The sequence below is a fragment of the Felis catus genome, chromosome E1, assembly GCF_018350175.1.
Source record: "Felis catus isolate Fca126 chromosome E1, F.catus_Fca126_mat1.0, whole genome shotgun sequence".
Lineage (NCBI taxonomy): Eukaryota > Metazoa > Chordata > Mammalia > Carnivora > Felidae > Felis > Felis catus.
In genome coordinates this window covers 4265460-4280207 of record NC_058381.1, presented here as the reverse complement: position 1 = coordinate 4280207, position 14748 = coordinate 4265460, and the positions used below count along the sequence as shown (strand labels likewise).

The 14748-nt window shown below is 44.2% G+C and overlaps 1 protein-coding gene across 4 annotated transcripts in view; it reads right to left on the bottom strand.

Moving 5' to 3' along the window:
- The window catches only part of GLP2R (glucagon like peptide 2 receptor), a 56304-nt gene that overhangs the window by 26493 nt on the left and 15063 nt on the right, over positions 1-14748 (bottom strand). For all 4 annotated transcript variants that reach the window (XM_045044865.1, XM_019817165.3, XM_045044867.1 and 1 more), the window contains exons 6-10: positions 7913-8019; positions 5872-6025; positions 3793-3952; positions 2309-2369; positions 867-936 (exon numbers count right to left, since the gene is read on the bottom strand). In XM_045044865.1, the coding sequence (XP_044900800.1) occupies positions 867-936; positions 2309-2369; positions 3793-3952; positions 5872-6025; positions 7913-8019 (552 nt within the window). The remainder of the gene's footprint in view (positions 1-866; positions 937-2308; positions 2370-3792; positions 3953-5871; positions 6026-7912; positions 8020-14748) is intronic.

Here is a 14748-nt window from a genome sequence, read left to right as displayed (position 1 = left end):
GGGGAGGGCCTGGCTGGTTAGCGAGAACGTTCTAGTGCCGGGGAGCATGGGTCCCAGGCGTTCGCTGAGTAAGCCCATGTGGACAGCCATTTGTCCGGACTGGCTGCCAGGATGAAGAACACAAGGCTCAAGGGGGCAGCGGACAGGTTTTAGACACATACGTGTAAGGAAACATTGCCGGGACCGTAACTTCTGCTACGGAAGTAGCAGATCTGGAAGGACACAAGGCGGGGTGTGACCATCCACCTTTCGGTGGAAACGTCTGGGGACAGCAGCTGGGTGGGGGGGAGTGGGTGGATAAAGCGGCAAATCTCAGGATGGTCCAAAGCGAGGTACTAATGCGTGACAGGTCTGCATCAGGCACGTGGGCAGGAGTCAATAAATATTGGGGGGGTGGGCAGCAGCACAGGGCTGTGGCGACAAGTGCCAGTGCCCCCAGTCAGTCCCTTTGGGCTGAGATCCAGCGCCCCCACTTACTGGGACTTGAGGCAAGTCTCTTGCCATCTCCTCCGTGTCCTCGTGGGTAGAAGAAACGGAACAATGACACCTACCCACGTACAAATCACAGCCCCCAGTACGGGGTCGCCGAGCAGGTGATAGGTTGCTATACATAGTTTGCGGACCCAGAGAGAAGGAGGCGTGCGTACAAGCCTACATTTGAGCCCAGAGCCAGAACAAGGCGAAGTTTCCAAGTTGTTCCTTCTCATTCAACACATCCTACTCACAGCTCGGCGACTCCTTCTTCAAGGAACTGGTCCAGGCTCGTTTGGAGCCAGAGAATTGGGTGGGGGACAGGTGCAGGGGTGCGGGGTGCCCCACAGCTGCCAAGTTCAGAGAGGAAAAAGAGGGGCCGGGATGGTCCTTACCATGACACAAAGCAGCATGGGCCCCCGGATGATCCACCAGATTTTCTTATTCCTGTTGGTTCCCCAGCACCTACGGCAAAGAGCAGGCGGGACAAGGTTGAGTGTGACGGCCTCAGACCCTCTGGAAGGACTGACTTCCCACCCACGATTCTCCTGAGGGGGGGAGAGGGGAAAAAACAGGATTAAAACCCCTTCCTTGGTGTGTGACCCTCTACACTTTTCCCCACGTTCGCACAAAAATAAATTCTTTTTTGCCCCTCCAAAAGTAAATTCTTAATTATGCATAGGGGACTTTTGGTAACGATTATTTGGAGGGAAAAGAACATGATCACACAACATACATTATTCACAACAGGCTTGGCAATGTGCTATTGGGAGTCAGCCCGAGAAGCCGAAAGATACGGAACCAACCTGTTTTTGTCAGTATTCCCCATAATATTCCGCAATATAGGTATGCCACAGTGTGTTCATGGCTTCTCATTTTTGTGCATGATCAGGCACTTTTTCGTTTGTTTGGTTGGGGTTATTTTTTAATTGAGGTATAATGGGTACATAACATTATATTAGTTTCAGGTGTATAACATGACTCGATATTTGTATATATCTCAGAATGACTGCCACAATAAATCCAATTAACGTCTATCACCACACATAGTTACAAATATTTTTTCTTGCAACAGGGACCTTTAAAATAGACCCATTTGGGGGCGCCTGGGTGGCTCAGTCCGTTGAGCGTCCGACTTCAGCTCGGGTCGTGATCTCACAGTTCGAGAATTCGAGCTCCACGTCGGGCTCTGTGCTGACAGCTCGGAGCCTGGAGCCTGCTTCGGATTCTGTGTCCCCCCGCCCTCTCTCTCTCTGCCCCTCCCCTGCTCACACTCTGTCTCTGTCTCTCTTTCTTTCTCAAAAATAAATTTAAAAAAAACATTTAAATAGATCAATTAACAAAACAGGCTTGCTTAGCAACTTTCAAATATACAATATAGTATTATCAACTCACCATGCTGTCTCCATGTTGCACTTCATATCCCTGGGATTTACTTATTTTATAAGGAAGTTTGTACCTTTTGACCCCCTTCACTCATTTCAGTTCGCTTTTTTTGCCCCCCTCCACTGTGAATAATGACGCCATAACCAATTTTGTACCCATATCCTTACGTATTGAGGGTCACTGCTAACCTAGGCAGCCAATTTTTGCATTAATTTGAGCAGATTTTGTGCTACTTTGCGTATATACCTAAGCTAACAAACTCATTACTGTAAGAAAGGTCTTTGATTTTTTTAATCTACATTCCTAAGCATATTCTAGACAGCCAAAATGGAAGGGGGTGGTGGATATGCTCTTTGGGAAAATGGCACAAATCCTTGCATCTAGGCATATCTTAGAATTCCTGGCTGCGAGCAGGTGAAAGCAGGTGTGAAAGTGGGTGTGAATTTCCTACCCGGTGTTCTCCAGCTGTGCACGAGCAATACTCCAGGGTACCACAAACAGCAGCGGGAAGGCTGGGGAGACAACAGGGAAATGCAGTTAGGGGCCGGGTGACTCAATCTGCCTGCCTCCCACCCCGGCCTGATGGGCCAAACACATCCGATTACAAGCCCAACTATTAGAGAATTGCAGGCTGAGATCTGGAGAGACCTGGGGTGGCACAGAGCCCATCTGTTGTTTTACTGTCCCACAAACCAGGAAGCAGAGAGGAGAAAACCTTTGCCACATGTTGCAAAGCAACTCAGAGTAAATCCAAGGCGTTAACCAAAGTCTCCCAAGTTGTCAGTCAAGGGCATTTCCTCTGAATCCTGCAGCATCACGTTCTCTAAGAGTTTGTGACAACGGGGTTTCAGGGTCTAGAGCCCATCTTTTTTTTTTTTGTAATTTTTAAAAATCTTTATTTATTTTTGAGAGAGAGAGGGAAACAGAGTGCGAGAGGAGGAGGAACAGAAAGAGAGGGAGACACAGAATCTTAACTGACTGAGCCACTCAGGAGTCCCTTTCTAGAAAAATTTTTTAATGTTTATTTATTTGTGTGTGTGTGTGTGTGTGTGTGAGAGAGAGAGAGAGAGAGAGAGAGAGAGAGAGAGAGAGAGAGAGAATGGGGGAGGGGCAGAGACAGAGGGAGAAACAGAATCTGAAGCGGGTTCCAGGCTCCAGGCTGACAGCAGCGGGCCCAACATGGGGCTCGAACTCATGAACTGTGAGATCATGACCTGACCTGAAGCTGGATGCCCAACCAACTGAGCCCCCCAGATGCCCCTCTAAATCTTGTCTTGAAGACTCAGTTGATGTTATGGGTTGAAAGTTTGTGTCCCCTCCCATCCCATGTTGAAGCTCCAACCCTCAGTGTGATGGTAATTGGAGGTGGGACCTTTGGAGGTAGTTAGGTTTGGAGGGAGGGGTAAGCATCATGATGGGATTAATGTCCTTGTAGGAAGAGACCAGAGAGCTTGCTTTCTCTCGGTCTCTGTCTCTGTCTCTGTCGCTCTCTCTCTCCACCATGTGAGGCTACAGTCAGAATCCAGCTGTCTACAAGCCAGGAAGAGGCCCTTGCCAGAACTGGGCCACCCTGGCATCCTGATCTCAAACTTCCCAGACTCCACAACTATGAGAAATAAATGTCTGTTGGTTAAGCCATAAAGTCTATGCATTTTATTATGGTGGCCCAAGCAGGTGACTACAGCTGAGGACGGGGTGGGAGGAATGGTATCTGATTCTCCCAAAACCTTGTCGGTTTTTTAACATAAGCATTGGGTCTACAGCACTGTGCTTCTCTGTGCGTGTGTGCACACCGCCCCCCGCTCTCTTCAGTCTCTCGTCCCTGAGGAGTTATCCATCCCAGATGGTCCCTCCAGTTGGGAAACCAAAGGATCTGTTGGGTTCATATGTTCCGATGGTCCCTAGGAGAAGAGGTTGGGGGTTCGGGTCACTCACCCCAACCCACCAGCATGTATCTGGGCCACAGCCGCCTCTCAGAGAGCACTGTGGGCTCCAGCAACGTGTGGAGGTAAAGGCCTTCGACCAGCAGCCACGAGTAATTGGCTCCCACAAAGTAGTGCAGCAGGAACTGGGCAGAGCGGCAGGAGACAGATATCTGAGGAGGACAGAGCACCCGAGGGTGAGGCCAGGCATTCCCGCATGGACCCAAGATGGTGAAGAAGGGCCCCCCATCCACAGCCCTCCCTCTTCACCCCCTCACTCCCAAACCTGCTGACAATCCCAAAGAGGCTGGTGACAATACCAAAATGGGAAGGGGGGCTTCCTGTAGGTTTCAAAGCCCAGTCTCTTCTTTTAACGTTCTAGGCATTTGTAGACAAACAAAAACAGAGAGAATTCCCTGGCGCCATTTCCCTAAAGGAAACCCTGAAAGGTATGTTCTCTGGTCTTGGTTCAATTAAGCTAGAAACCAAAAATCTAAAAAACAAAACAAACAAACAAAAAACAACTTCAGATGATTGGAAAGGAGGAAATAAATTTCTAAATAACCCAAGAATCAAAAAAGAAATAATATAAATTAGAACTTATTTCTGACCCAGATGAATGGAAAATACCGCATATCAAAATGTGTGGTATGTAGCTAATACCACACCTGGAGTAAAGCCTATAATCTTAAAAGCCTTAGTTAAAATTGGGGCGCCTGGGTGGCGCAGTCAGTTAAGCGTCTGACTTCAGCCAGGTCACGATCTCGCGGTCCGTGAGTTCGAGCCCCATGTCGGGCTCTGGGCTGATGGCTCAGAGCCTGGAGCCTGTTTCCGATTCCGTGTCTCCCTCTCTCTCTCTGCCCCTCCCCCGTTCATGCTCTGTCTCTCTCTGTCCCAAAAATAAACAAACGTTGAAAAAAAAATTAAAAAAAAAAAAAAGAAAAGAAAAAAGGCTGAAAGTCCACTATCCTAACTATCATGTCAGAGAAAGAGCAGCAAAATCTAACCTAAGGAAAGGATGTGGAAGGAAAGCATAAAGGTAAAAGCAGAAACTAATGAAATAGGGAACATAAAACAAAGAGAATCAGCAATGCCAAAATTTCATTCTATGGAAAATCCAGTAAAACTGAAAAACATCTGGTAAGGATGATCAAGAGGGAAGAGAGTGAAAGTATAAATAGTCAGTATCAGGGACACAGAAAGCAATACTGCTCTAACTATGATGGTAAGATCTTAAAAGATCTTCAGAAACCACGAACAACATGATGGCAAGAAATTTGAAAAGTTAGATGAAGCGTACAAATCCCTAGAGAAACACCAGGTACTAAAGCTGACACAAGAAGAAATGGAAAATCTGAATATAAGAGCTGAAAACAGTCCCCAGTTAAAAGCCTTCCAACAAAGCAAACTTTGGACCCAAGTGGCTTCACTGGAATGATCTATCAAACATTTAAAGAAGAAAAATACTCATCTTAAATAAGTTCTTCCAGAGAACAGAGAAAGAGGTAACAAGTCCGCTTTGTTTGACGTAAGCGTAAATTTTAGCTTCTTTATCACAAAAAAATTGCTCACTGAGGCAGATGAGAGAATGCTAAACAAAACACAGCCTCAGCGAACAAATCCAGAAATATAGGAAAAGAGTAATATATCAGAACCTAGTTGGGTTTATTCCAGGGGTGCAAGGTTAATTTAACAAGTTACTACAACCAGTATTAATAGGATAAAAGAAAAAGCATCCCAACAGAGGCAGATTTCAATTTGGAAAGCTTTGCCTCTTTAAAAATTAGTAATAATAGTTTTTTAAAAAGACTGATCTGGTTCAGCTCTTTGCTTCACAGATGAAGAAATTTCCCACCCGCGGGCACACAGCAGCCCGTGGCTGATTTCCTTTACCTGTCTCACTCTCGGGAGGTTTGGGGGTTTTTTTGGGGGTTTGGTTTTGGGGTTTTGTTTTTAGTCCGATGATACTTCTCTCAGCAGAGGCCTCTGACACCCCTTCGTGTCCTTCTTGCCTTTCCCCGTCCTGCCTTCCCACCCCACGGTTCCCAGCCCTGATCTGCCGGGTGGGAGGCTATGGTAGGGAGGCACATACCTCTGACACGAAGGACAGCCACTTGTTGTCGCTGTTGGGCCTCCTGGAGTAAGAGTTGTAGAAGATGGCGTCCTTCACCAGCACGGCCAGGGCTCTCAGGATGAAAGAAGCAAACAGGTTCATGTGGATATAGTTGCGTGTGCAGTGGAGTTTTCTGCGCAGGGAAAAAACCAAGTGTCTCTGCTCAGGAAAGAACAGCTCAGACCAACAGGCATGTGCTGGAAACACCTGTGTACCTATCACTAGAGGACAGACATTCATCGTGGAGGCTCCAGAGCCACGCGGCCGGGTTATGTGATTTTCTCTGTGCCTCATTTCCCTCTTCTGGAAAATGGGGGATAACATGTACACGTGGAGGGCAAATTGGGAAATTGAGGCAGAAGGGTTAAGTCAGCTGTCCAAAGTCCTAGAGAAGTAAGTGGTGGAGGTGAGATTCAGACCCAGACACTCGGAGGCCAAAGCACAGCTCTCCAAGGCTCTAGTGCCTGTACGGACGAGAGCACTTCCTTCAAGGATTGCCGTAGCAACAATCTGGTTTGGGGTGCAAAGTACGCACACAGTACCTACACCTAGTAAGTGCCCAGAAAATGTCAGCTCTCATTACCTCCCTCTCACCCACATGAAGCCTCCTGCAGGCTCTTTTTCTTGTACTGGCTGGCGTAAAACTGTGTGTCCTTAGTGTCTCTAGACAAAAGGACCCTTTTCCATCACTGTGCCTTCACAGCCTTGCCTGTGCCCCCATGCAGCACACACACCTGCCTGGCTTTAGAGCTAGTATGACTTTTTAAATTTCTAAACAGCACTGGAGGCAGGTGGTTTATTATTGATGCATCCTTCTCCCTAATTAGACTGGGTGCCACTCGAGGGCAGGCACTGGATCTTGTTCTTTCCAGCACTAGGGGCAAAATGGATATCTGGTCAACCTAGGCTTCACTAAAGCAGTTGCTTAGCTGGGCAGTTACTTTCTCCTGGCTTGCTTCTGGGACTTTGGGAAGGCGAGTGTAGGAGGTCATGGATAGCAGGGGGTACAGGCTATGGAATGCTCCCACTGCTCAAGAATTGCTCTCTAGATGGGGCATATGGTCGTGACTGTGCTCTGGGGAGCCACAGAACATCCTGGGATTGAGGGGCCAGACCTGGTGCTACAGGAGCCTATGTGGGGACCTGTTCTGGAACTAGCATCCAGGCCTCCACAGTGCCCATCTAGGTCTCCTGCATCTGTATCAAATGTTCATTCGGCCACATCATACTCAGTTATGTTCCTGAAGGGGTGAGGCCAAGACGCAGGCTTGGAGGGCTCCTTAGGACGTCCATAAATAAATCACTTGGTTGATGTCTGAAAACATGGTTTAGTAAAATGCACTCAGGCTCTGGGATCCTGAAAGGCAGCGTAAGGGAATGAAAATGCTCAGGCTCTGAACTGCCTGGTTGTGAACCTGTCCCCAGCACTCACCAGCTGTGTGACATTGGGCAAGTTCCTTGATCTCTCCATATTTCTGTCAACTCGTTTATAAAATGGGGCTAATAATAATGCTAATCTTCTAGGATTAGAATTAACCTTAATTCTGATTAGGGAAGAAATTTAAAGGGCTTAATGCATGTAACGTGGTTAGAACAATGCTTGGCACCAAGGAAGCATTCAAATGATTCATAGCTAATTGGAGTCTGAGGGCCATGGATTAAAATCACAGCTCTACTGCTCACTAATTTGCTTTGGAGAAGTTTCTTAATCTCTTCTGTAAAAACCATGCCTCCAGTAGGGCAGGGCACACAGGAGGCTACCCAATCCCAAAGTGGCTAAATCAGAGTTAGGGCTCCCAGATTCCAGTTCTAGCAGTGCCCCGTGACCTGCAGTGACCCAGTGCTTCTCACTGGACCATCGTTATCCCTTTCCCCTCTGCCTGCACAACGGGGTTGATGGGCTGGAGACTCTCAGATCCCTTCCAGCTCTGGTGGACCATGATGTCATTCAGCCCAGTCTTCTGCTTTCTAGACGGAGCCAGGAAGCAAATCCCAGGGTGCCAGCAGAAGTTCCACTCACCGAAGAAACAAGAGGATGGTGAGAGCCAAGAGGAGGGAGATGACGGAGAGAGAGTACCCCACGGTGTACAACAGCTGCAAGGTCGACAGCAAGGCGTGGTTTTCCACCTGAGCACAGACAAGGGGTAGATCTGACCACCGAGCCCGGAAGCTATGACCTCCAACCCCCAGCTCCATTCCCAGGATGACCAAGGTTCTAGGCAGGCACGGTAGCCTTGTTGACAGCCAAGTGGGGTAGCTTAGACTGCTCTCTGGCACACTTAGAGGCCAAAGAGTCTTGATGAATTGAAGAGCCCACTGGGGGTCTCACCCTCCTGGCTTGTCCCATAGCCCAGCACTGATGCACCAAGATTCTCAGTATCATGGAAGTATTGTGCCCAGAACACCAGAACACCAGAGGGTGGCTTAGAAATGAGGACAGGTTCTTTGTCCCTGGGCATGCTGTTCCTAGAGTATAGAAGTCCCTTTCTCTGGAAGATGGGGCCCTCCTAAAACAACTTTTCATTCATGACCCCTTAGAGGGACACCCAATAAAATAGTGGAATATTTTCCCTGAGTCTCTGGGTAGCCTGATTGTGAACAGGGCATAATTTACCGGAAAGTCTGTTGTTGTGATTTTCCAGTGGAATCCCACCTTCTCACTCAATCCATCATACTAATCGCCATAAAAATTATGTTTCTTAATACATTTTTGTACAAGAACCCACAAAGAATACGTATTACCTGCTAAATCATGCCTTAAACATCTCCACATAACACTTTTATCAGCTTCATTGAAGCATGCCTGGTGGACCATAAACTGTACATATTTGAAGAATTAACCTTGATGAACTTAGGTATGAATATGTCGGTGATCTCATCACCACGCTCAAGATAATGAACATTTCTATAACCTCCCAAAGGTTTCCTTGTGACCCTTTATAATACATTCCCGCCTACCATCTTATGCCCAAGTAAACCCTGGTCTGCTTTCTGGCATTCGAGATGAATTTCCATTTTTTAAAAATTTTATATAAGAATCCTATGATATGTACTCTTTATTTATTATTTTTTTGATCAGCCTTATTTCCCTTGGAATAATTACTTTGAGATTCCCCCCATGTCATAGCATGTATCAATAGTCTACTTTTTTATTGTTGAGTGGTATTCCATCGCGAATATACCACAATTTATTTATCTATTCACCTATTGACGGACATTTGAGTTGTTTTCAGAGTTTGGCTTTCACCAATAAAGTTGCTATGAAAATTTCTGTACAAGTCTTTATGTAGACATAGGTTTTTATTTCTCTCGGATAAATATGCAGAAATAAAATGGTGGGAGTAGCGTGATGTATGTTTTAACTTCTTCAGAAACTGTCGAACTGTTTTCTAAATAAGTTGTATCAATTCACATTTCCACCAGCAGTGGATTAAGAGTTCCAGTAGCTCTAGATTCTACTAACACTTCATATCATCCGTATTTAAAATTTTAGCCATTCTAATGGGTATGTAGTAGGATTCTTACTGGGATTTTAACGTGAATTCCTCTAATGATTAATGATGTTAAGAATCATTTCATGTGCTGATCTGCCGTCTGTGTATCTTATTTGATAAAGTATCTGTTCAAATATTTGGCCATCTTTTAAGTTGGATTGTTTGTCTGAATGTTGAATTGTGAATGTTCTTTATATATTGTAGATATAAATCTCTTGTCAGGTAAGTGTTTTGCAAGCATTTTCTCCCATCCTGTGGCTTGCCTTTGTATTTTTTTAACAGTGTCTTTAGAAGAGCAGAAGTGTTTTTTTTTTTATTGTGTTGAAGTTCGATTTATCAACTTTTTTTTATATAGTTGTGCTTTTTGTGTCCTGTTTAAAAAGTCCTAGGGCACCTGGATGGCTCAGTCAGTTAAACATCTGACTCTTGAATTAAGCTCAGGTCATGAGCTCAGGGTAGTGAGATCGAGCCCTATGTCAGGCTCCATGCTTAAGATTCTCTTTCCCTCTCCCTCTGCCTCTGTCCTGCTTGCACTTGAGTTCTCCCTGAAAAAAAATACTGACGTGACCAAGGGCCTTAATATTTTCAGCTATTTTTTCCCTAGAAGTTTAATAGAATGAGCTCTTAAATTTAGGTATATAATCCATTTCTAGTTCATTTTTATTCATGGTGTAAAGCAAGGGTTGAAGTTTAGGGTTGTTTGCTTTTTTGTTTGTTCGCTTTCTTTTTTTTCCCATCCCATTGTTCTGGTGCTCTTTTTTGGTAGGATTATTCTTTCCCGCACTGAATTGCCTTGACGCTTTTGTCAAAAATCAATTGCCTGGGTCTTGTAGACAGAACATAGTTGGATTTTATGTTCTTTTGTTTTATCTTCTTAATCTAACCTGAGAGTTTCTGTCTTTTAATGAGGGTTTAGACCATTTACATTTAATGGGGTTATTTATCTGGCTGAGTTTTTAGATCTTCGTCCCGTCTTGTCCTTGTTCTCTGTCCTTATTTTGGTTTGAGTGTATTTTTTTAACTCAATTCTTTCTTCAACGACCTACTAGCCATACCTCTTTGTTTTGCTTTTTCGTGGTTGCTCTCATGTTTACAGTACACATCTTTAACTTATCATACTGCTACGTCCCTCATCCTGGCCTTTGTGCAACTGCTGAACATTTTACTTGTATGTATATTAGCGCCCATAATACATTGTTACTATTTTCACTTTAACTGATCACTTATCTTTTGAAAAAGTTTTTAATGTTTATTTATTTTTGAGAGAGACAGACAGGGTGTGAGCAGGGGAGGGGCAGAGAGAGAGGGAGACACAGAATCGGAAGCAGGCTCCAGGCTCTGAGCCGTCAGCACAGAGCCCAATGAGGGGCTCAAACACACGAACCATGAGATCATGACCTGAGTCGAGGTCAGATGCTTAACCGACTGAGCCACCCAGGCGCCCCTATTCACTTATCTTTTAAGAGATTTAAAAAATAAGATTAAAAATTTTGCCTTCCTAGTTACCATTTCTGGTGCTCTGCATTCCTTTATGTTGATACAAATTCCATTTGGCATATATGCCTTTCTATGTTAAGGATTTTCTTAAACATTTCTTGTAGTGGTGGCCTGGATGCAGAAATCGCTACGTAACTTTTGAGTCTTTCCAAATCAAGCCCAACCATATTTCTGTCTAGAATTAGTTTCTACGGACCCCATCAAGATCTCCATAATCCTGTCCTGTCCCTAACTGTTTTCGTTGGTCTCTCCTGTCCTCAAAACTAAATCTATCCTTCTAAAACCAGCACCAACCTACCTCTTACAAGAAGTCCTCCTTGAATGCCTGTCTGTGTATTGTCAACTCTGAACTTCGAAGACACTTGTGGTCTGTTTCACAAAGAGGGGCCTCAGTTATATTATTCATTAATGTGTTATTTGCATTTGTTTTGGATTTCTAGATAGGCTATAAACCAAGAACCAGAGAACCAGCAAAGAAACGCATGTGCTAACGCTAAGAAGTTGGACAATTGTGTACTGAATTGGTTAGGGCAAGGGGATGTACGTAGGTACCAAGAGCACCTACAACAATTGGTTTAACTGCACCCCTTCAGAGGAGTTTCTTAAACTGTCCTCTACATGCAGCTCCAGTAAAACCTGGCTACTTCCCTAGTGACCCCAGAACACCCAGGTCACTCTCAGTACCAACAGGTGAGTCTTAAGTCACTCAGAGATCTTTACGAAATGCTTCGTAATCATGGTGTGCAATATGCATACACTGAGGTATGCATATTGAAGGCAGGTATTCTCGGACATTGAAGGGAGGGCAAAATGGCACAACTCCTATGGGGGGGGGGGGCGGGACTCTGGCAATATTTAACACAGCTGTATATGCATCTACTTTTTAATCTAGCAGCCCCATTTCTGGGAATCTTTCCAGAGATACACCATCACAAATACGAACTAACATAGGCATACAAGGTTATTTGAGGTGGCATCATTAGCAATTAAATGTTGGAAATAATCCCAGTGGCCACAGCAGAGTGGCTGAATGGACAATGGTAGATACACAGCGTAGACAGAGTACTATGCAACTGTGAAAGGAAAAAAAGGGAGAAATGCTTCTAGAACATGCTGTTAAGTGAAAAAGGCAGAATGCAGAATGCCTATCAGGCTTCAGATATACCGCCTTTTACGTAAGAAAAATGGTAAAACAACATATTTAGATTTTGGCTTAGTTTTGCAAAAAGAAACATAAGCTGTACGTGATAATCTGATAAAAAGGGAAGAAGAAGAAAAGAAAAAAAAAGGAAGCAAAGATAAACCGAAAAATCTTTAAAATGGTTAGTTATGTAGAGGAGATAGGCAGAAACGGTAAAGACAGCGATAGGAGCGTGGTTTCTCCGACCAAATGTTTTGTATCTAGTCTTGGCTTTCAAACCCTGTCAATATTGTATTTATTAAAAATAAAATAAGAGAGAAGAGAAGAGAAGGAAAGAGAGAAGAAAAAGGCAAATCCTTAACACTAATAGGAACAATTGAATAAAACCGTGTCTCCAATCAGGAACATGGCCACGTAGAGAAAATAATTATTTCCAATAATTATAAACACCGTACTCTGAACATATAGCCTAAGGAAAAAACATCCTGCAAATGTGATTTTTTTTTTCTTAAATCTGTGTACTACAAAGGTCCTGGTTGTAGTGACAGTGAACACACCTAGCAATCAGATTTTGGTTTCTAATAACATTCCTCCACGTAGAGAATCCAGAACTCTTTGGAGAACTCGCTGATTTGGGCCCGGGACGGGGAAAACACGAGATGATCTTGGACCGTCGTCTTGTGCCAGAAAATAAGGAAACGCTCCAAGACTAACGAGACTATCACAAAAGGACACAAGAGCCAGTTTGGAGGGATTTCACTAGCTAAATTTAGAAAAAAAACACTGATCATCAAAATCATCATCATAATAAGTGAATAAAGCAATTAGTGAGCTCAGAGCCATGCTCAAAGCCAGAGGGAAGGGGAAGGAGCCTCCTCAGAAGAATGGCAGCTAGTAAATGTAGAAGAAAGGACAGAGCTCGAATCAATTCAAGCAAGCATCATCAATGAAGGTTGAAACACTGATAAAGGTTTCTTAGGGATTAAGATCCAAGGTTCCAAACTATTGTCCTACCAATGACTGACCATATACAAAAGGAAAAAGCGCCTTTACCGTGGAGAGATCTGGCTGTCACCCCCTAGATCAAATGATCGCACGGAACATCACTGTGGTATGACACCCGATATTCTGGTCTCCCGATGTAATGCTATACAAAGTACCCAGCACCTGTGTGGATCAGCTTGAGTCTTCCCAAGTCTCTAAATCCAACTTCCAGATTACAGGAAATACAGAAGACAAGAGAGTGCATCTAATAACATCCCGAGGAAACAAACAAATCCAGCTTGTGTGACATTCTAGAACAAAGTTCTTTGGGCGGGGGGGGGGGGGTCTTCTAAAAGCCAGTGTTGTAATATCATATGATTGCGCTCATACATGCAATTTGAGAAAAAAAACAGGCGGACATACGGGAAGGGACAAAAATAAGATGAAAATACAGAGGGAGACAAGCCATAAGAGACTCTTAAATACAGGGAACAAACTGAGGGGTGGGGTGTTGGGTGGGGGGTGGGCTAATGGGGGATGGGCATTAAGGAGGGCAGTTGTTGGGATGAGCACTGGGTGTCATATGTAAGTGATGAATCACCAGATTGTATTCCTGAAATCATTATTACACTATATGTTAACTAACTTGAATTTAAAATTTTTAAAAAAGCCAGCGTCATGGGCCAGGGTGGGGAGATTACAGATGAAAAGATACGAAAGTGATATAGAATGAAATGCTCTATATAAACCTGGACAAGACTCTAGTCCAGGGAAGAAAAGCTATAAAAATTGGAGGGGAAAACAGGGGATATTTGAATGTGGATAAAACATCAGCTGATATGCAGTTAATTGCTGGTTTGTACTCATGAGGGATAATGTCTTTGCTTAGGAAGGACCTGATGAATATTTAAGAGTGAAATCTCATGACGCCTGCAAATTATTGTCAGACATTTCATGAGAAGAGAGGCAAAGCAAAAGCAAATCCGGGGAAATGTTAAGACAGTTTGAATTTTAGATAATGGGTCTGTGAGTGTTTATTATTCTTGTAACTTTTCTGTATGTTTGGATATTTCAAAATACAATGCTGAAAAACACATATAGTTGATATATCTTGTGTTATATGGAAACCAAATGTCATCATTAAAATTATAAATTAGAATTATACACACACACATACACATATACACACGTGCACTAACACAATCTCTGTAAAAAGTACCATTTATCGTACATAAGGACCCCCAACTGATGAGATTTTTGTTTACCAACACTCTGAAAAGCAAAGATCTAATATCACTCGCCTTTCGTGGGCAAAATGTCAACCCTCTATTAGAAACACAGGCAAACATGGCCAGAAGTTGGTTTTTATGTGTTTTGGAGTTTCTGCGTTTTTTGTGGATTTTGTTTTTGGTTTTTTGGTTTTTTTTGTTTGTTTGTTTGTTTGTTTTTTTGAGTATGTGAATTCCTGGAAATACGGTCATTTGCAGAGGGGAGGAGGCCATACCCTGGTCGTCACCTTCCTAAAGAGAGAAATCTTTAATCTTTACTTGCAATCTTGGAGAGTGCAGTTTTCAACTCTTGTTTTGCTGTCCCTGCCCCCTGCCTCCGAGGGGGCCCCTGCAGACCTGAGCCCAGAGGAAGCGGCAGGCTGTCGTCAGCCCTGCTGGTGAGTCCCTGGGATCACCTCCACCCCAGCCTCAGCTGGCCATTGGCTTCCCCTGGGGAACTAGGTACCCGTCT